This window comes from Diuraphis noxia, unplaced genomic scaffold, assembly GCF_037042655.1.
Source record: "Diuraphis noxia isolate RWA-SAM2 unplaced genomic scaffold, SU_Dnox_SAM2 contig0001, whole genome shotgun sequence".
Classification (NCBI taxonomy): Eukaryota; Metazoa; Arthropoda; class Insecta; order Hemiptera; family Aphididae; genus Diuraphis; species Diuraphis noxia.
This window is the reverse complement of record NW_028301711.1, coordinates 76,342,371-76,363,306: the sequence shown is the minus strand read 5'-3', so window position 1 is coordinate 76,363,306 and position 20,936 is coordinate 76,342,371. Positions and strand designations below refer to the sequence as shown.

The 20,936-nt window shown below is 27.0% G+C and overlaps 2 protein-coding genes and 1 pseudogene across 3 annotated transcripts; 2 read left to right on the top strand and 1 right to left on the bottom strand.

The window, feature by feature from the left end:
• LOC149061736 (uncharacterized) lies at window positions 1-3,110 on the bottom strand. Its single transcript, XM_089215095.1, has 10 exons — window positions 2,815-3,110; window positions 2,144-2,205; window positions 1,871-2,074; window positions 1,735-1,775; window positions 1,297-1,405; window positions 1,132-1,202; window positions 780-797; window positions 466-732; window positions 208-370; window positions 1-143 (listed from the first exon to the last, which is right to left on the bottom strand). Exons 1-10 carry the CDS (start codon window positions 3,108-3,110, stop codon window positions 1-3), a joined length of 1,374 nt encoding a protein of 457 aa, XP_089071221.1.
• Window positions 3,111-9,628: 6,518 nt separating this feature from the next.
• Window positions 9,629-10,789, top strand: LOC149061735 (52 kDa repressor of the inhibitor of the protein kinase-like). The gene has a single exon (XM_089215093.1). It carries the CDS (start codon window positions 9,629-9,631, stop codon window positions 10,787-10,789), a length of 1,161 nt encoding a protein of 386 aa, XP_089071219.1.
• A 4,791-nt stretch (window positions 10,790-15,580) lies between these two features.
• Window positions 15,581-19,050, top strand: LOC149061734 (uncharacterized; annotated as a pseudogene). Its single transcript, XR_016189309.1, has 9 exons — window positions 15,581-16,052; window positions 16,190-16,217; window positions 16,463-16,521; window positions 16,582-16,656; window positions 16,724-16,855; window positions 17,160-17,285; window positions 18,078-18,340; window positions 18,434-18,595; window positions 18,899-19,050. The product of XR_016189309.1 is annotated as an uncharacterized LOC149061734 (transcript).
• Window positions 19,051-20,936: the final 1,886 nt, after the last annotated feature.

Genomic DNA, 20,936 nt, shown 5'->3' with positions numbered 1-20,936 from the left:
TTACACATTATAATACTTAAAGCTATATATTTGAACTTGTTTGTTTAGCAGTTTTTTTTTTGGAGCATGTCTCAAGTAATTGTCAGTTACGTTGTGAAATTTTTGTTCATCAACAGGAGTTTTTCTAAATCCAGATAATGTTTCTGTAACAATAATTTATTTAACTATTAAAATATTATCTGTCATATATTTTATGTTTTAACTTACCATAAATTACTTCAAAAAGCTTTAGATCTGTGAATTTCCTTTTAGTTTTAGCTTTATAACTAAATTCACTTAAAAGTTCATAATTGAAACAGGAATTTATAGCCTCTCTTATTGACTCACTGAATGATGAGTTGCAACCAATTTTCACAAAAAGAAAAGATTTCTGAAATGTTTCATTTTATTAAATACATTTTTATATATACAATTTATACAATTTTAAACAAATTATGTTTCTGAAAAAATAAAATATAAATTTACCAACTCCTCTTTATAATCTATGTTATCTTCATTCGGTTCAGATAGATATTTTTCAACAATTTCTAATTCATCATTATTTTGCACAGGAATAATATTTATAAATGCTAATGGCAACTTATGAATTGGCATTGCCAAAGCTCTAACTCTAGAGTCGGCTTTCATTATTACTTGCACCTTGTAGTCTAAGTTTTCAATGGACTTACATAATTGACTATTTGATTTATTCAACATTGAAAGCTGTATCATCATTTGCTGTTGAATGGACTTCTGTGATTCATTTTTTTGATTAATCAATGCCTATAAATCAGCAATACTTTGACAACAGCAGCTTTCTAAAAAAAAAAATGAATTAATTATTATTGACTGATTAAAGATTAAATAATAATTTTAAATATCTAGGTAGGTACCTTTTGAATCCTGAATTTTGGAACTATTCAAAATATCAGCATTGGAACAGTTATCAATATTATTTGTAAGAGAATTATGGCCAGTCAAAAAATCTTCATTACTTGCATCACTAATGAAAGTAGTTAGTCGATCAATATCTTGAATAGTATGTAATTGATTGTTATTGGGTGTTTTTATAGTACTAGGAAGTAAAAAAAAAAAATAGCAATAGTTAAAAATAAAGAATAAATCAGTGATATGTATCTTACCTTAATTTACCACAACATTGTCACAAATATTGTTTGTTATTGAAGTATCAAGATTAAGAACATTAACATTTGAATCAGAAACTGAATAAACAAATATAACAGCTTTTAAATATCTATACATTTATAATACCAGTTAAAATATAATAATTAAGTATTTAGCTAAGTATAAATATACCTTTAGTTTTATGAGGACATTCTTTAGATGTGTCTAAAAAAGTTTCTTGCATGTATTTTCCATCATCATGAGTATCCTTTATTTCAGAAGTAGAAGGAATACTTTCACTCTTAGAACTTTCTATATTAAAAATGAATAAATTATACCAATGATTTTTTTTGAAATTAAGATAAAATAAAAAAATGCATTAGTGACATAAATATACCCTTTATTTCATCCTCTTTATAATTTTAATAGTGTTCAAGTTCTCCTGTATTGGAACCATCATCTGAATCTGGTACTTTAATAACATATATACCATAATGATAAATAATTTGTAATTTCATCATCATTAACACATTATAAAATATCTATATAATATTATATAACTACTTTGTTTAGTTACAACATATATAGTTCTTAAAATTAATTTATAAACTTACATAATATGTCATCAGCTTTTGTATAATATATTTTTGTCTCTTCATTTTTACTACTTGCTATAGGTACATGTAAACAATTATTAATACATTCATTAATATAAAATTTAAAAAAATATTATATTGAAAACAAATAGAAATAAGTAATAAATTACTAATTGAATTGATCAGAGTTGTTGATGGTTTAGGGAGACTAGGACTAAACTCTTTCTCTATCACACATGCACATTTTGGCATCATTCTTCTTTTTTTAGGCGATGGATACTTCGGAGATAAATAACTCTTAACGTTGTCATTTTCATCAGATGATTCTCTTTCAGACCAAGCCTTAGACACCACTTTTGATTGTAATGCCTTTTCTAATTAAACATCAAGAAGACAAATCATAATCAAACATATACTTGTTTTATTCATAATAATATATTTACTAAAAGGCCCTGCTACAATTGATACTGCATAGTTTGTACCATCCTCCTCGTTAGGTATTATACTTTAGTTAATCATACTTTCTATTTGTGATGCAGTAAAAAATATATTTTTTTTATCTGTTTGACAATATGGAAACCAGCACATATTTTTCTTTTTAATCCAAGTTTCTGGCACATGTTGAACCTCATTAGTAGAGTTGAAAATAACAACATACCATGGCCTTAAATATAAATATTACAATCAATCATAAAAAAAAAAATCAAATTCATCTTTAGAAACTATATACATTCATAATTCATTATATAATTATCTACCATATTTGTACTAGATTATTTATTTTTGCTGATTAGAAATCAAATATTATTTACATTGTAATAATAAATTATATTTAATTAAAATTTTTAATAATTATTACTATTTTAGATGACTATTATATTATGTTACATATACAAAAAAAAAAAAAAACTAAATTAATACACTATTGTAAATGTATTAAAGGCATAATGACAGATCTCGTTTCATCATCTAGCACAGGGAAACGCATCATTTTTTCTCTAATGTAATGTTAGTTAATTTCCATGACTGAAGATAACTAAGTTGCGAAACTAAATGTATATTCAATAATTCTGAAGAACAGGGTACATTAAAATATTCTACAACTTTCTCAAACTTTCGTCCAATTATCAATATGCTTTGATCTAATTGCGAAGTTGCAATATTGTCTATTAGTACTAAATCACCACTTTTCATTTTCACACAATTATTTGCCTTATTTAATTTTATTACAAATTTTTCTGTCTTCCATCCTGTAAATTGAGGTCCACATACATCTTGAGTCATTGGTCGATTATTTTGTTTATGCTGCATTTTTACAGGTCCAAGACAAACTTTATTTTCATTTTTATTTAATTGACATATTTTCTTCTCTTCAGCATAGCGACGTACTAATTGTTGCAACGGTTTCATACCACTCTTGATTTTTCTTTTAATGGTTGCATATAGCTTTCAAATGGGAAAGCTGAAAAGTTATCAAGTGGCGTAAACTTCTTAACATCATCTGCTAAATGTGAAATAATATGCACATTGTGTGACATATAAGACCTCCCATAAATATGAGCAAACAATGAAACAAAACTATGTATTAAAGATTTTGCATAGTCAATATATTCCTCTGAAATGTCACTAGTTGATAGGATTCGTATAACAACACACAACTGCATAAAGTGATCATATACTTCCTTGTTAACAATTCCATGTAGAACAACCATACCAGTATACAAGAGGAGTTGACGCAACTCTGTCGCTTTCCATCGGCTGGCATCTCGAAAAGGATGTTTTCGACTATTGACATTCGGTACTCTTTGAAACTCTTCTGGTACATAATGACCTAAATCATTAAATTTATCATCCAATAATGAAATCAAGTGTGAGGAAGAGTCAAGTTGTGCCGTTTAATTCCACCATTCCAAAAAACTAATAATTTTTTCATGACCCAAATATACACACAATGCATATAGTCGAACGGTATATCATTTACTAGATCAAACTTGGGTATATTTACTAATATAGTATGACCAGAATGAAATTCAGCATCAGAGTGAGCAATAAAATCATCATGAGTTCTTAGAGGCAAATTTAAGCGTGGAAAAAATACTCTGTTATTTTCATATTCACCTGAAAAAATACATCTTACACAAGATTTTTTGCCAGTATGCCCTTTTACACTCAAAATATATGATTTTGCCGGAGTATCACATATCAAAGCCTTTAATATTACTTTGAAGTTGGTATTATTAAAAGAAACACCAATATTTATAAGACTATTCAACTCATTCACAAAATCTTGCAAAAACTCATTGGAATCTTCAGGTTTAGGTTTACCATAATAAGTGCCAATTATAAAAACTTTAAATTTGTTTAATTCTAAATTTGAAAAACATCCAAGTATTAGCCACAGTTGACTTGGTGGATTTTTAGAAATAGGTAGACCATCTATTCCAACTGTCAGTTCTAATATACAAGGCAGATTATAATTAAGTTCAATCATGTGTTCAATTTCTTGTTGAATACCAAAGTGGTAATAAATACCACCCTTGATATGTTTTATTAAGGTTGTGGTTGGGGTTTTTAATAAAGTTCTTGAGTCCTTTGGTAAATTTTTGAATGGAGAATATTTAGATAAACTTAATAGCAGATCATCTAAGGCAGAGTGAGTAATACCATGATGGATAGCCCATCTTGCAATTATGGTATCAAGTCCTTCATCTGATTCAAGTGGTATGATATCATCTTCTGTTATACTAGAACTACAAAATATTTATCAGAAGAATCACAGTAAAAATGTGAATTGATACTGTCAAATGTATTACTACCATTTTCTTCTAAATTTTTGGAGACACTTTCTTCAGTAACTAGGGGAATTGTTGAATTTGTACCCAATAATGAATATTCTTCGTCATTTTCACTGCTTGATGAAAATAATGTAGCAATGGAACGAGCTGCTTGTTTTCTGCGACGTTATCGAGTACTTTTTGACCTATTTGATGCTATGAGTTTAAGCTATGCAACTTTAATATAAATGCTGAAGAATTGATTAATAACATGTCAGTGATTATGTTCAAGTTAAAATATAAGTTTTAGTGAAATTAGGCAACAATGGCATTTTTATTAATATTTTAATTTCTACCAAAATAATAAAACTTATATTTCTATACATAAATAAGTTATACCTACTTTAAATGTAATTAACTAAATTTTAGTTGACCACCTAAACAATATAACATAGATAATGTTAACATTATGCTTAATTATATTGAAATATTGTAAGTACCAATAAAAAAAATTCAACTGTTCAATATATTTAATATATAGGTATCAACCAGTTATATATTTTATACATTTTTACTATAGATCCAATATATTGTATATTTTAATAATATTATGTAGATTATTATTACCCCAATATTAGTTAAATTTACTGCCTAGATCTACCTATTATAATTAAACAGTTAACATTTAAAATAATCATATCACTTATTATAACCAATTCAACTTTATTTTATTCTATACCTATAATATAGTAATATTTTTTGCATACTTAATTATACTATTCCTATCTAACTATATAATAGTATAGTTAAACAAATACAATTTTCAATATAGGTAGGTATAATAGTTTAATGAATGTAAACAATTAATTTAATTATTAATTATTATTGTTTAAATGATAAATTACTAAATTATTTACTTTTGCTAAGTAGTTACTTGAGAAAGAACTGTATAAATAATAATTTAAACTACCTATACATATAATCTACTATATATAGTGTATAATATAATATGTATATTCAATTTTGTATTTGTATAATCATAATATTATAAAAGTATACCAACGTACCTAAAATAAGCTATATGTAAATCTACAGAAAAATACTAATTTAATTTTATAATATATAATATAACAAATATTATATCAAAAACAATAATATTATTATATCATGGCCTATAGATACACACGGCGCGCGGCGTAGCAATAATGTTATTCTGTGCATTATTTTTTAGGAGTTATAACTGTTATAAGTAGGAATACTTATAATAGGTAATAGGTAGAGGATTATGCAGATAATTCTGATAATGTATGGTGTGCATACAACCATACTCTTATATTTTATATTACCTAGCCATTATGTGATAATTTTTTTCATAGAAAATATTAAGTCATATGTATACTGCACAATGTAACCTATACATGTATATCATTGGACATAAGTAAACATAAAAGTTTACCTGAATAAAAAATATTACATTACATACCTTTATGCCTATTTAAAAATTTAATTTTACATTAAAATATTTTCAACACAATATAAACTATAGGTAGCCAAAATAATAGATAATAGTACAGACTTTTAGACTTTAGTAATACTTGTATAATAAGCCATCTTTCTAAGTGGTTTAATATGGTTTACTATAAAAATTAAATATCAATGTAATTGTAATTTTAATAAATTAAAGTTATATTTTAAGTAAAATAGAAACAAATAGAAAGCTCAATATAAATTTATGTGTCACTATATATTATATTCATAATAATATAGTTACTGTGTATAGAATATAAGAAAATTAAAATAGAGGGTGAGTGTTATGCATATAAGGCTATATAAACTAATAATGAATATTAATATGTATATACTTACATAATGAAAAAGTCGTATGTTTTTAGACCTTTGAGAGGTTGTGAAATAGTCGGATCACTCGGATGAAGTCGGATGGTCGAATGAGTCGAATGTAAAATATAATTAGAGACTAGAGTTATTAAGTAGTACGTATACCATAATCGTTAGCCATTCTTTTAACCACAAGAGACGACCGATCAATCAAGAACAATGAATTGACATTATTTGGCGACAATATTTTTATCAGTAAAATTTATCAATATAAATAGAATAGATGATTAATAACAATAACTATTAACGATTTGGTATATAAATAAATAACAATAATACACGAAGTTTTATATCGCGGTGTTAGCTTTCGGTGCATGCATGGTTAATCAAACACGGTGATATAGAACTTTCTCTGAACCGTATACCGATTATCTGATACACCACAGACGATATTCTTTTAATTGTTTATTCGGTAAGTATATATATATATATATATATTATATTATATATACCTTTAAATATTGTTAACACTGTTCGGAGTGTTTGAACATTAATGACACCGACCTTAACTATTATATAACTTAGTCTAGAGATGCAGCATGCAATTTCGGTTACATATAATACAATAAAATATACCTATACCTGTAGGTAAAAAACTAGTAGTAAAAAACTAACGGCAATGAAAAACCGACACTGAATGTCGAAAATGCTACTCGGGTTATTCATATTAATTGTAGTATATTTTTGTATTTGGATTACCCCCACGTATGTATAATTATTTGTTTTTTCAAATAAACGATGGCGGCGTCGCGGAAGTATTGCGAAAGCAGTTCCCGCGGCGTCGTCGGTTCAAACAGGAAAAAAAAAAAAAAGTATATTTTTGTATTTATATTTTATATTATTTATTATTATTTATTTATATTTTTATATTGACTAATGATGTTATAACAATTTATATAACATACATCATACACACACACACACACACATACATTTTTAATCACGCCTGTTTAAAAGTTTGAAACGGACAGTCCTAAGCCTGTTAAAGTGAGAAGGAAAATGTGTGCGCAAACGAGTTCTGATAATAGGGATTTTTGTCACAGGTAGCCAAAATATATGTGCGCAATCGAAAAGCGGAAAATTGTACATTGGATTATATTATTATACTATTATATACTCGTATTATTATTATTATTAGTTGATGATTTGATCGGTTATTATTTATATTACGTCGTTTTAAAATGTCTAAACGAAAGAGTAACACTTACTGTTCAGTGTATGGTTGTAAAACATTTTATTCAAACGAAGGTAACGTCAGTTTTCATACATTTCCTAAGGAAAATCAATCCAAAGTTAAATGGCTAAATAAAAGTGGAATCGAAGAAATGATTGATCGACGTAAGGCCTGGGTTATGAGACTGCGAATGGATACAACAAATATGGCAAAAACACAGTTAAAAGTCTGTTCTAAACTTTTTAGCAAAGATAATTTCATATTACCAGGTAAAAAAGAATTAAAATCTATTTTAATTATAAAATGTCTGCATATTATAACATTTATCTGTATTTCAGACTATAAATTAAAAAATGCCTCATTAAAGAAAACAGCAGTTCCATCACAAAATTTACCAACAACATCAATTAAACTTCAGTCCCCCAAAAAAAGAAAATCTCCAAAAAAAAGAGAACGTCCATTGGTATTGACTAGTAATAATATATCTGATAACATAGTAAGTAATAAGAAGCTTGTATGTTTTTAGGTACCCACTTATCTGTGTAATAAGTTATTTATTTAAAAAATATGGTATTTTCTTTTTGATCTTTATATTTCATTATTTTAATACAATAATATAAACCTAAACCTTAGTTATCATTTGTTAGTAATATACAATTTTAACATGATATTATTAAAGAAGCCAGGATTTTAATTTTGGGCCCTTGTGCAGGTCTTCACTACTTACATTAAACTGTGCACTTCATAAAACTATTAATAACACACCATTGATTTTAAGTCAATATATTTAAGCTCTAAAAACAATTATTCATAAGCATGTAAAATTAAAATTTAAAGTTCTACTACGCCAGTGTAAGATGTAATATTTTTTTTAGTTTTTTTTTTTTATAAAGGTTACCCAGAAAACAGACTCAACAATCTCTCATTCATGTGAACATTGGTCCAATGAAATGCTGGACATTGATAATTTAGATACTGATAATAATACAATGCAAACTGAGGAAACAAGACATACCAGTTCAGATAGTGGTGTTCTAACCATGACAATACCAATGGTTGATGCTGGCGTTCAAGTCACAACTGGAGATATTTTTATTCCTTTTATTTCATTGGTGACCACACCTCAAAAGTTAAATACAATGACTGGAATCCCCTTTTTTGAGATACTAGATAAAATAGTAGAGTTGTTTATAAAATATTATCCAAATACTAAATGTTATCGTTTGAGTGTAAAAGAACAAATCTTATTAGTTTTTATCAAATTTAAACAAGACTTATCATTAATTGTTCTAAGCATACTTTTTAAATCTGTAACAGCAGAAACTTGTAGAGCATTATATAATTCTACTATTCCTTTGTTAGCACATATTTTCAAAGCTCTAATTTATTGGCCTTCTAAACAAGAAATATTGGCTAATATGCCTTTGTGTTTCAACAACTTTTTAGATACAACAGTTGTTTTAGACTGTACAGAGATTTCTGTGCAAGTTCCAAAATGTCTTGCTTGTCGTATACGATTGTATAGTAATTATAAATCTACATTTACATTGAAATTTATGATTGGTATAACACCTGGAGGGTTAATATCTTTTGTTAGTGAACCATATGGTGGCAGGAGTTCAGATAACGCTATATTTGAGTAGAGTGGTTTAATTAACAAAATGTCATATCCTGACGCCATAATGGTCGATAAGGGGTTTTTAATAGATAGCATATGTAACAAAACTCTTGTATTGGAATTGGCTTATAACTGGCAAGAGATGGTTCTTTAAGTTTAGTCCATTCACGTGCAATGTCTGTTTTAGATAAACTTTCAATTTCATTTATAGTAGTTCTTCAATATTCATATTAAATAAAACAACAATGAAATTTTATTTATTGATCTTCTTTTTTTTTTTACAAATGTGAGAATTATTGAATATTGAATTAATAATCTATATTATTATCAAGGCTATGTTAGTATAGATTAGGCTAGTATAGGTTAGGTCAGTGGCGCAACTAGGGGGGGGGGGTTAAGGGGTTGTGACCATTTTTTGGCAGTCAAATCGAAAAATGTTGATTCAATAAATATTCAAATTAACACTATGCTTAAAAAAGAAATTGAAGCAAACCGGTTAAAGGTTATTCCAATAGTAAAAACAGTTATATTTTGTGGAAGGCAAGGTATAGCCTTAAGAGGCCATAGGGACAGTGAAATGTTATTAAATGCTAATGAGAATATTAATGAGCCTGAATGTAACGATGGAAATTTTAGACAGTTACTTCGGTTTCGAATAGATGCTGGAGATGAATATTTAAAGAGTCATTTAACTTCTTGCGCAAAAAATGCAACATATCTGAGCTGGAAAATACAAAATGAGATACTTTCTGCTTGTAATAATCTTATTTTACAAAATCTTGTATGTGCTGTAAACAAAGCCAAAGGGTTTTCTGTATTGGCCGATGAGACCAGTGACATCTCCAATAAAGAACAGCTCACCATTTGTGTGCGTTATGTTAATTTAGAACAAAAAAAAATTAGAGAAGATTTTTTACAATTTGTGGAAGTTACTGATGTAAGTGGCAAAGCATTAGCACAAACTATACTTCAAAATCTTGAGATCATGGGACTCGAACTGAATTACTTAATTGGACAAGGGTACGATGGAGCGGCGGCTATGTCCGGGAAATTTAATGGAACACAAAAACATATCAATGATAAATATCCAATGGCTTTATATATCCACTGTGGAGCACATTGTTTAAACTTGGCTATTTCATTTAGTTGTAATGTAACTGATATTCGAAACTGTATGGGCACAATGCAAGCTATATGTAACTTTTTTGGCTATCCTAAAAGACAAAATGCACTCAAAATATCAATTCAGAATGAACTACATGAATCAAAATTGAAAAAACTAAAAAAGTTTTGCCCTTCAAGGTGGGTTGAGCGACATGACGCTGTACTTGTGTTTCATGAACTTCAACCAGCAGTTGTGGATGCACTTAATGAAATATCTACTTGGAAAGATAATGAGACTTCTGCTTTAGCTAACCAACTTAGTTCCTCCATCCATCAATTAAGGTTTCAAGTAGCCTTATTGATATTAGTAAAAGTATTTTCAATAAGTGCTCCTTTGAGCAAATTTCTTCAAACTGAAAACTTAGATTTAGAATCTGCTCTAGAATTTGCTGATATGACTCAATCAACTATAAAACAAATCCGTGATAACGCTAATGCTGAGTTTAAATATTTAAAGAAGTAGAGGATGTCTGTAGTAGTTTTGATATAACTGTTAGTGTTCCAAGAACAACAAGTCGACAAAAAAATAGGAGTAATGTTATGAATAATAATCCAATAGAATATTATAGAATCTCAACATTCATCCCATTTCTTGATAATTTTCTTGAACAACTACACGGACGATTTCTTGAACATAGGGCCAAACTAAAAAGTTTCAACTGCTTATTACCTAAGACCAGCAAACAAATATCTGAAGAAACATTTGAGGACTTCAAAATTCTGTTCAATTTTTATAATGATATATTAAGTGACAGTATCAATTTGACTAGCTTAGAAATGGGTTATGGTGAACTTAAACTGTGGTATAACAGTTGTGCATTCAAATCGCAAAATTTGTCGTCAACAATAACAGAACTATTTTTCAATTGTAATCCTGATTTTTTTCCTTTAATCTCAAAGTTATTACAAATATTAATTACACTGCCAGTCACAACAGCTACTGGAGAGAGGTCTTTTTCATCCTTGCGTCGACTTAAAAATTATCTCAGAAACACTACTGGTCAAATGAGACTAAATGGATTGGCAGTCCTCAATATACACCAAGATATTAATGTTGATCCATCAATGATTATTGATGAAATGGCTAAAACTTCAAAACGGAGACTCAATCTTAATTTATAAGTGTTTTTTATTCATAGTATGACTATTTCTATAATTATGACTTTATTATTTTATTTCTTGTTATGTATGATGATTTATAAATAATATATTAACATTATTTATGTAATAAATTATATAATTAACCATACAGGATTTTATCTTATGTATATGTTAGCGGCAATGTGTATAATATATTTAATATATAAAATGCCTAGGAATTTTATATAATACCTGGTGGTTTTTAAAAAAGTGTATAATAAAATTTTTTTTGCACACATTTCCTAAATATTTTGTATAATAACTAGGCATTTCATAAAATGACAAACAACAAATTGGTAATCTGTAAAATAGTGAAATAATCCAAAAAAATAAATTTCAGGAAATATAATCGTATACAATTCGACAGCCAACGTTTTAAAGTTTTAAACATGCGATATCGGATTAACCACAGAACACGTACTGATCGTACTGACAATATTGTCGATAATGTTAGAATTACAAAATATCTATTGGTAAAAACCAGTAAGTATATAATATAATATTATAATTATAAAGATAAGCAAATATAGGTTGTCCATACGACCATACCCATAATATAGATAATCGTCTTGGTATAGGTCCACACACTAAGCCCGGTAATCTAGATAGATCACATACTAAATTCGATTTTCGATCGGTAGGTCACATACTAAACGAATACCATAATTTGTAAATTGTATGGGTAGTGTACTAACATGCAGTTATTAATTATTATTACTATTATATTACTCTATAAAATACAAAAATCTATATGTAGAACGTAGGTACTTATTAGGAATAAATACAATATACTTTTTTAAATTTATTTTAAACTTCATTAAGACAAAACACTTTATTTATTACAACACTGTAAATTAGGGTGACATTTAGAATTGCAATGAATTTTATTTTTTAAACACTTACATCTGTTATTTTGACATCTTGTTGAACATGAACATTTAATAAAGCCTTGTCCAGATCCAGTTGCTTCTTGAGTTGCAATAGATCGTAAACCCAATTCTTTTTCGTGGTTTACTTCCTCTAAAGCAACAAAATTTTGTTGACAGACTGTAAATTGGGATCTAGCATAAAGTTGTTTCAGGACACCTAATGAAAACAAATACAAAAAATACAAATTAATAATTAAAAATTTACGAAATTATCAATCAAACAATAGGTAGGTACCTGTTTTATTTCCTAAACGATAAAATCCATCTTCTGTAACTTCCAAAACACATGCCAAAATATTATGAGCTTCTCCTCGTCCTCGATCAACATCTGAAATTGGTACTCTTACTGTGTTTCCCACAAGTGCCGGAGGGAATTTTTTATTTGACCTAGTTTTCATTTTTATAGCCTGTAATTCCAAATTACAATGTGCTTCTTTTCGCTGGTTTTCGATTTTTTTAGTTCTGGTACAAATATCTTCGTTGATCGTAGTGATAATATCTTCGTCATTGGTAGTAATATTTTCGTCGTCCATAGAATTTCCCGTATTTATATTATTATCAACTATACAAATATCTTCGTTGATCGTAGTGATAATATCTTCGTCATTGGTAATAATATTTTCGTCATCTTGATTAGTTGGGATAATGGAATTGTGATCTACCAACTTAAGAAGGCTCTCTTCATCATCTAAATCTTTTAAAATATATGGTGGTAGAAATGATGTATCTAAACCAACTTTCATTTTACAACCAAAAAGTGCTTCGTAAGGTGACCTATTTATACCTTTATGATAAGCACGATTTTTCATCAGTTGAATAAATCTTAGACCTTCACTCCACTTTGTAGTGTTATTGTCCCTCATCCATGTCATCAACATATTTTGAATGTCTTGGTTTGCCCGTTCCACACTTCCCTGACTTTGGGAATGTCGAGGTTTTCCATGAACGATTTTTAAATTGGGCCAATATTTTTTTAAGTTAGAAACAATTTGATTGGAAAATTCACGACCGTTGTCGGATTGTAATATAGAAGGTGCTCCAAGTAAAGTGAAAATATCAATTAAATTATAAGCCACTTCTTCGGCAGTTTTTGTCTTTAATGGTTTTATGACGACAAATTTAGTTAAATGGTCCTGATAAACCATTATAAATTTAAAAAGTTTATCAGCATTTGATTGAAAATCGATCAAATCAACTTGACAGCGGCTATTAAATTCACTAGAAATAATGGGTTTCACTACTAATCCTTTTCTAATTTTTTTGTGTTTTAATTGACACAGTTCACATAATGACAAATAAAGATCTACTTCGAAGCGCGTAATATTTTTAAACTTACTATTAAGCTCATACAACATTCTGTCTCGTCCTCCATGTCCTAACGATTGGTGAGCATCATGTAACACATCAAAAACGTCACTTTCTTTTGTATAATATAAAATATTGCTATCATTATTTTTAACAGGATAAATTAGTTTACTAATATTATTGACGACCAAAACATCATATTTTTTAAGTTACCAATAGTCACGTGGCTCTTTTTTTGTTGTTTTCGATTCAGCACTATTTACATCTTTAATTAATTTATAATATTGTTCATCGGTTAAAAATACACTATTTTTCAAGTCACAATGACGCTTCAATAACTCGGCGTTATAACGAACTTTCATTTCGCGCACTCGACTCTCCACGCACGACGTCGACATTTTGTCTAAGACTGAAATGTGAAAATAGTATAAGTGTATAAGACTACGGTGACAAAATTATCGCGTTATCTATCGACAGTCGGAATTCTACTTCATTAAATTTATCGATATTACAAATTACTAATGGATTTATATTAGCCATTAGTTGAAGGTACATTGTCAAATATCAATAGGTACTGATAATATGGATTTAATATATTACCTATACATTGTTTGGCATTTCATATAATGCTTAGGTAATTTACACAATTTTATAGATTGCCAGCTGTAGTTGGTGTTATATAGAATTCCTAGACATTTTATAAAATACCAATATTATACACATTGCCGCTAACATATATATTATATTGTACTAATGTAACCCCCCCCAAAATTTTTTTCTAGTTGCGCCACTGGGTTAGGTTAAACTAAAAACAAATAGAAGTATGTAATATTCAAAATATACAAAATTACCAATTTAATATAGGTATGTAAGTATGTAACTATAGTCTATAAGTTTATTGAATAAGCTTTATTCAATAAGGAACAAGTAATAATATAATAAATACTATAATTTTTGTTATGGTCTAATAAAAAAAAAAACTATAGGTAATTTGAATTACTTTGGTAGGTATAGGTACCTATTCAAATGTAGTAATACTGCAACAATATGTTTACAACTATCAGATGCTCCAGCTTTACAAGTACAAACAAACTGTATAATATGAAGCTTATTATTTTCACAATGTAATTCTCCTGTTATTTCATGAGGCATGTCTCGAATACGTAAAGATTGTATTACTAAACTCTTAATTGCAATTATATCATCATCCTGGTGATTTAAATTTTAAGAAATTAAATAACAACTAAGGATTTCAACTGGTAACACAACTCAGAATAAAATGCTTTGTAGCGTAGTTAACTAAAACATTGAAACTTTAAAATGTCTTATAATTTTGACCTATTGTTGTGTATATTTTACTTCAAAATATTTTACCTTTTCAATTTTTCCACATAGAATAACATGTTTGGCAAGCAATACTTGTTCGCCTTCAACAAAGTTTGTGGTGTCGGGAGTGCAATGAGCATATTTAAAAACATCAGATAGACTCAAGGCACTCATAGCTTGTAATTTTTATAAAATAATTACCTATTCATAAAATAATAATATAAAAAAAAATAATCAAAGACGATTTTCATAATGATAATGTTCCATTAAACATTGATTAATATCAGGTATTATCATTGTTTTAGTATTATCAAAATAAATATCAATGTATGCATAATTATAATTATTAATAATCAAAATACCATATTTTATTTTAATCATACATCAGTCAACTGTCTTTAGTATAAACTTTATCCCAAAAAGGGCGGACATATTTAAAACAACAGCAGCGCGCTCTATTATCAATCTGTGACACCAATTGTATATATGACTTGATGACTAACCTAACCAAAATCATTTATATAATTTCTTAATTTTTTTTTGCAGAGGAAAAATATGAAGTGAGGAATGTAGCATGCTACTTTTTTTGGCCTTCCATAAAGCATATTAATTAATATTAATGATCTTATTATGTTTTTGCCAAATGAGGAAAATTTTATTAATTGCTTTTAGGTCACTTCAACTAAAATTTTTTTATTTACAAAGTTTTATTATTTATCAAATTTAAAGATATGTACATTTTTTTACTGTAAATAATAATATAATAATTGTTAATAAAACACTTGCCTATTATTGTGATGAATGGTTTTACAGACGTATTTGAAAAGGCTGTACAAAAATTACAAATTGCGGAAAACTACAGTGATGTAAATACCGATACTGATGTAATTAATGCCAAAAGTCAACGTCGCATAAGGACAAAAAAAAAGTATGATTCTGTCTCAAGCACTGAATCTCAGACACAACTTAATCATCTTAGGTCATCTTCAAAGCGATTGAAGTATCCAGATCATTCTGAACCTATTGGTATGAATAATTTTAAATTGTATTTATCAATTAGTAATGATATTACTAACACCTACTCAAAAATATATTGTTATATTTACATTAGTTAAACATTTGAAATTGTATAACTATGAACCTCTTAAATTCTTATATTTCAGTATCATTAAGTACAATTAAAATGAAAACTCTTAACCAGAATATGAAATGTAATAGCTTTTTTTTCAATTTAATATAGAAAGTGTATAATTAATAATTATGTGTTAAATTTTAATATTGAACTTAAATGATTTGAATGCTAACATTGCTTAACATGCTAAGATGTTTACTTGTTTTATTTTATTATTTCACTAAAATGTTAATATACATTCTACTATTATAGTGGTATGTTCAACATCTTATAGTTCAAAAATATATAATCCATGTAATAACTATGACATAACACCAACATGTGACAATCCTGCTACATCGACTCAACGTACGATGACAAAATGTAAATAATTGCAACTTTAATATGTTTATTAATTATAATAATATCCTATATATCAAATAGTTAATATTGCACAATATGGTGACCTAGATTTATTGAACCTCAGTAGTATTTCTAATTCAAGTGAATTCAATACAAGTAATTTTTTTATTGCAATTATTTGTAGTATAATAGTTATATAATATAATGATAAATTATGTATCAGTTCCAGGTTTAACCAATAAGCATTTAGATAATAGCTTACATTCCAATTTAAGCATGGAATTAAGTAAAATTGATGCACTATTTCCAACACAATCCATACCGAAGATTTCTAATCAGCGTACCACTATAAAAAGTAATTTATTATAAATTTATAACTATTGCGACTTAATTGTTTTTGATATGATATATACCTATATAACATTATATAATACCTACTATGTAGTATTAGGGTTTGTAAATGTATGCATTGACATACAATGTTTTAGTAGTTCTTGTCCGGATGAATCTATATCCCTATATTTATATTTAAAAAAACAGAATTATGATATCTCTATTATTTTATAGATGGGTAAATGGGTCAATTCTTATAGGGAAACTGTATTTAATTATTTAATATACTGCTATTATTATGCATTTTATAGACAATTTTTTTGTAGGTTCAGATATAATGAATAGTGAAGGAAATGATAATCTTGAATTTGATGATGTAATAAAGAATAATAAACCATTTTCATCAAAAAACAAAAGTCAAAAAATGATTGAAACTAGCAGTCAATGAAAATGTATGTTTAATATAAATTATAACTATAATAACACCTTATAATATGCCCAACTATGTATAAAATAATTTTATTTTTTATTTTTTTTTTATTAACTTCAACCACATAGACCGTTTTTCTTTTTAAACTCTAGAATACAAGTTTGCAAGTTTTATATTGTAGATTTTTAGGTTTGAATTAATATTTTTTTTTAATTTAGTTGATTATAGATTTTTTTTATTTTAAAGAAATTTAAAATCTATATACAAATTATAATAATAAGTAAATATGAGGATTGTACGGCAGGTATTTTACCTTTTTCCTTTAAGATATTTTTAGTGGCTTTCAAAGTGAGTTGTATGCATTAGAGAGAGATTCCAAGTAGTTTTGAAAGTTGTCTAAGTTGAACTTTTGGTGAATATTTTTTAAGGAGTTAGTGAGAATGTTGAAATGTCTTCTATCACTTGGCAAGTCAGTTCTTTGCCATGTATGGCGGCTCGACACTTTTCTGTGATGAATTGTGTTATGTGTGAGGGTTAGACATTGGTTGTGTGTGTCCAGCGTTTTGGATGATATTTGAGAAAAAATATACGTAAAAATATAGTATCTAAGTCAGATGGGTTTTTTTAAGGAGAAGTTGAAAATGATTTTTTTCCAGTTTGTTTTTCCTGGAGTGAATTATAGATTTATAATAAAAATATTATTCCAAAGGGAGACATTTGTAGACTATTTTTACTAAGGTGCTCATTTTCCAATATTTATTTTATTATAACGTATTATTTTTATGAATATACTTTTTTTAAATCATGTTTTCAGATGATTTATCTGTTCTCGAAGATTTAGCTGAAGTAAAGGTAAAGGTTCAAAAACTGTTGTTGAATCAAAATACAATTCTAAACAAGTTGGACAAATTACTAGGAAATTATTGTTTAAATAATAACTGCCTGCAAAATATTACATCGACACAAATTGATGAATTTGAAATACACTTCAATGACAATTTTCCACTAAAAGAATTAACACAATTTAATCATATTATTAATGACATTTTAAACAATAAAGCATACTATAGTCTTATGGTAAATAATATTTAGTATGCAAACGGTGTTCATGCACAATATAATATAACATATGTTCATAAAAAAATTAGCTAAGATTAAATCAAATTTCAGAAAAAGAAACTGTCAATGTATGGTGGATCAAGCATTAATAGTGTTACACGTCACATTCTTATAAAACTTTTAAGCAATGAAATATCAAGACTTATTACATTTACGGTCATAAAGGGAAAAAAACATGTTTTGTCCGTGCAAACTATTTTAAAGTATTACTAGGTGTGTTTATTAATAAAAAAATACGCTCTGTTCGATCAAATAGCAGCAACTGAAACTGATTTTTCAGATTTCCCTTAATCTCATAATATTACTCGAGTATTATTACATTGCCATAGACATAAGTAGTACCTGCTGTCAACCAGTCCTACATTTTTTACTTTTGCTCGTTATAACCATGTTTTATGCTAAACTTTATGCTAATTTTATAGAATATTGTACTTATAAGAAATAGAAATTACATTTGCATATATACATCTATGTGTGAATTATTTTATCCATTTTTTATTTTTTTTTTACCTACAGAAGTTGCCCGAGTCTTTTATGAATCAGCTACTGAGAATCATGTCAAACTTGCTATTCAAAGCATAAAAACAATGGATCTACCAACTACATTGATCAAAATACATAATTCAACTGGTATACTAAAAATGTATTGTATTTCAAACAGCCATTGATTTAAATTTTTTTATATATATTATTTATTCTTATGAGAAATAAACTGTTGTAAAATTAGATTTATTTGAAGTGTATTATGAAATATTATATGTTTACGTATTATTATATTAAGTGTATTAAACTGAAGATTTTATATAAAAAAAAATTGTTATGAGTTCAATTAGGTACCTACTAATTAAATTGACAATATTGTATATGAATGGTTATTTAATAAATAATATTAAACCTAATTATATAATATTGTTATCATTTTTAAACCCGGAGAATTTTAAAAACTATATTATGGCACCGATATAATTGTTATGGGTGATTAAAATATTTGAATTGATCAATCATTCATAAAATTATAATTCAGGTTATTCAGACTGCACAGCTCATTAATATTTTAGTGGTAGTTGCCTATTAATAACAATATATTACTTATATATTATATACTTCTAATACTTATAAGTATCATAACTTATATATATTATTATTATTATCTTCATTGACGGGAAAAAATTCCATTTACAATACAAATATATATAAATAAAATCGTGTAGTGACACAGATACAATTAAATTAAGTACAAATAATATAAAAATTCACAATCAATTATATAATAAAGAACAAAATATGAGGTATAAAATTCTATAATATACATCATTAATTATAAAACTTACTTGATTTCTGGTGAATTTAGTATGTATTCGAAATTTTAATCGTTCCAGTAAATAAGGGCAGTCTATTGAGTTATTTAGTAGTTTTAATAAAAATGAATAGTGAAGGATATTTCTCCTTGAATTTAGCGATTGTATATTAAAATATGATAATATTCCATTATAATCTGAATGTCGTGGACGTTCGACTTTAAATTTAAATGCTAAGAAACGAAGAAAACGATTCTGAACAGCTTCGAGATTATAGGTAACTCCTATATTATATGAAGACCAAATAAGGGATGCATATTCTAATTTAGATATGACAAACGCAAAATAAATACTTTTAAAGGCATTTAAATTATTAAAATTAGTACAAGTTTGTGCAATGAAACCAAGATTTTGGAATGCTTTATTGGTAATTTTATCAATGTGTTCATTAAAACATAGTTTAGAATCAAAGGTTATCCCTAAGTCGGTATAAGATTTCACTAGTTCAATAGAAACATTACTAAATTTATAATCAAAATTAATATGAGATTTTTTAATATTAAATGATAGTATTTTACATTTATTGATATTAAGGTTCAGACCATTTAAACAACACCAATCATTTAAATTATTTAAATCATCTTAATTTAATACAATCTTGAATGGAATCAATTTTTTAAATATTTTAGAGTCATCTGCGAATAATAAAATATTTGAGTGTTTTATTATCGTATTTATATCATTTATAAATAATAGACTATAGACTATATAACATATAAATTATACTTGAATACAGACAGGAATATATTGTGTGCCTAGTTAAAAAATTGAATTTTTTGTTTAGGTACTAATTACAATTATATTATATAGCTAGAACAGATATATATAACTAAAGTTATATTATGCATAGTTAAATTAAATATATTTATAACTATATATAGTTAAATTATTACGATAGAAGTTTTTGGACCTATTCTGGAAGCCTACTGGCCCAATAATGGTGTAGTTCTTAATCAAGTCGTTTCAGGCAATCCTTAGGAAGCAGACATTCATAACTATAATCAATAGCCTTGCGGATGTCCCATTTAAAGCCTATGACTCTAAATGGCTCAGTCTAGGAAGTTCCTTTAATTTCCGAAGGAATATCCTAAATACGTCAATAGTGTTATGTTTCATATTTATTAAACACAGTATAACATATATATACATATAATACTGTTATAATAATTATAATATAATATAATACAGAATATAAA

Excerpts from the sequence above, each read along its gene's own strand:
- LOC149061736 (XM_089215095.1), bottom strand. The coding sequence starts at position 3,110 with ATGAAACCGTTGCAACAATTAGTACGTCGCTATGCTGAAGAGAAGAAA. Across the intron at positions 1,776-1,870 it reads AACTCTGATCAATTCAATTA|CAAGTAGTAAAAATGAAGAG; the intron begins GTAATTTATTAC and ends ATGTACCTATAG. Across the intron at positions 1,203-1,296 it reads ATGTCCTCATAAAACTAAAG|TTTCTGATTCAAATGTTAAT; the intron begins GTATATTTATAC and ends TTGTTTATTCAG.
- LOC149061735 (XM_089215093.1), top strand. The coding sequence starts at position 9,629 with ATGCTTAAAAAAGAAATTGAAGCAAACCGGTTAAAGGTTATTCCAATA.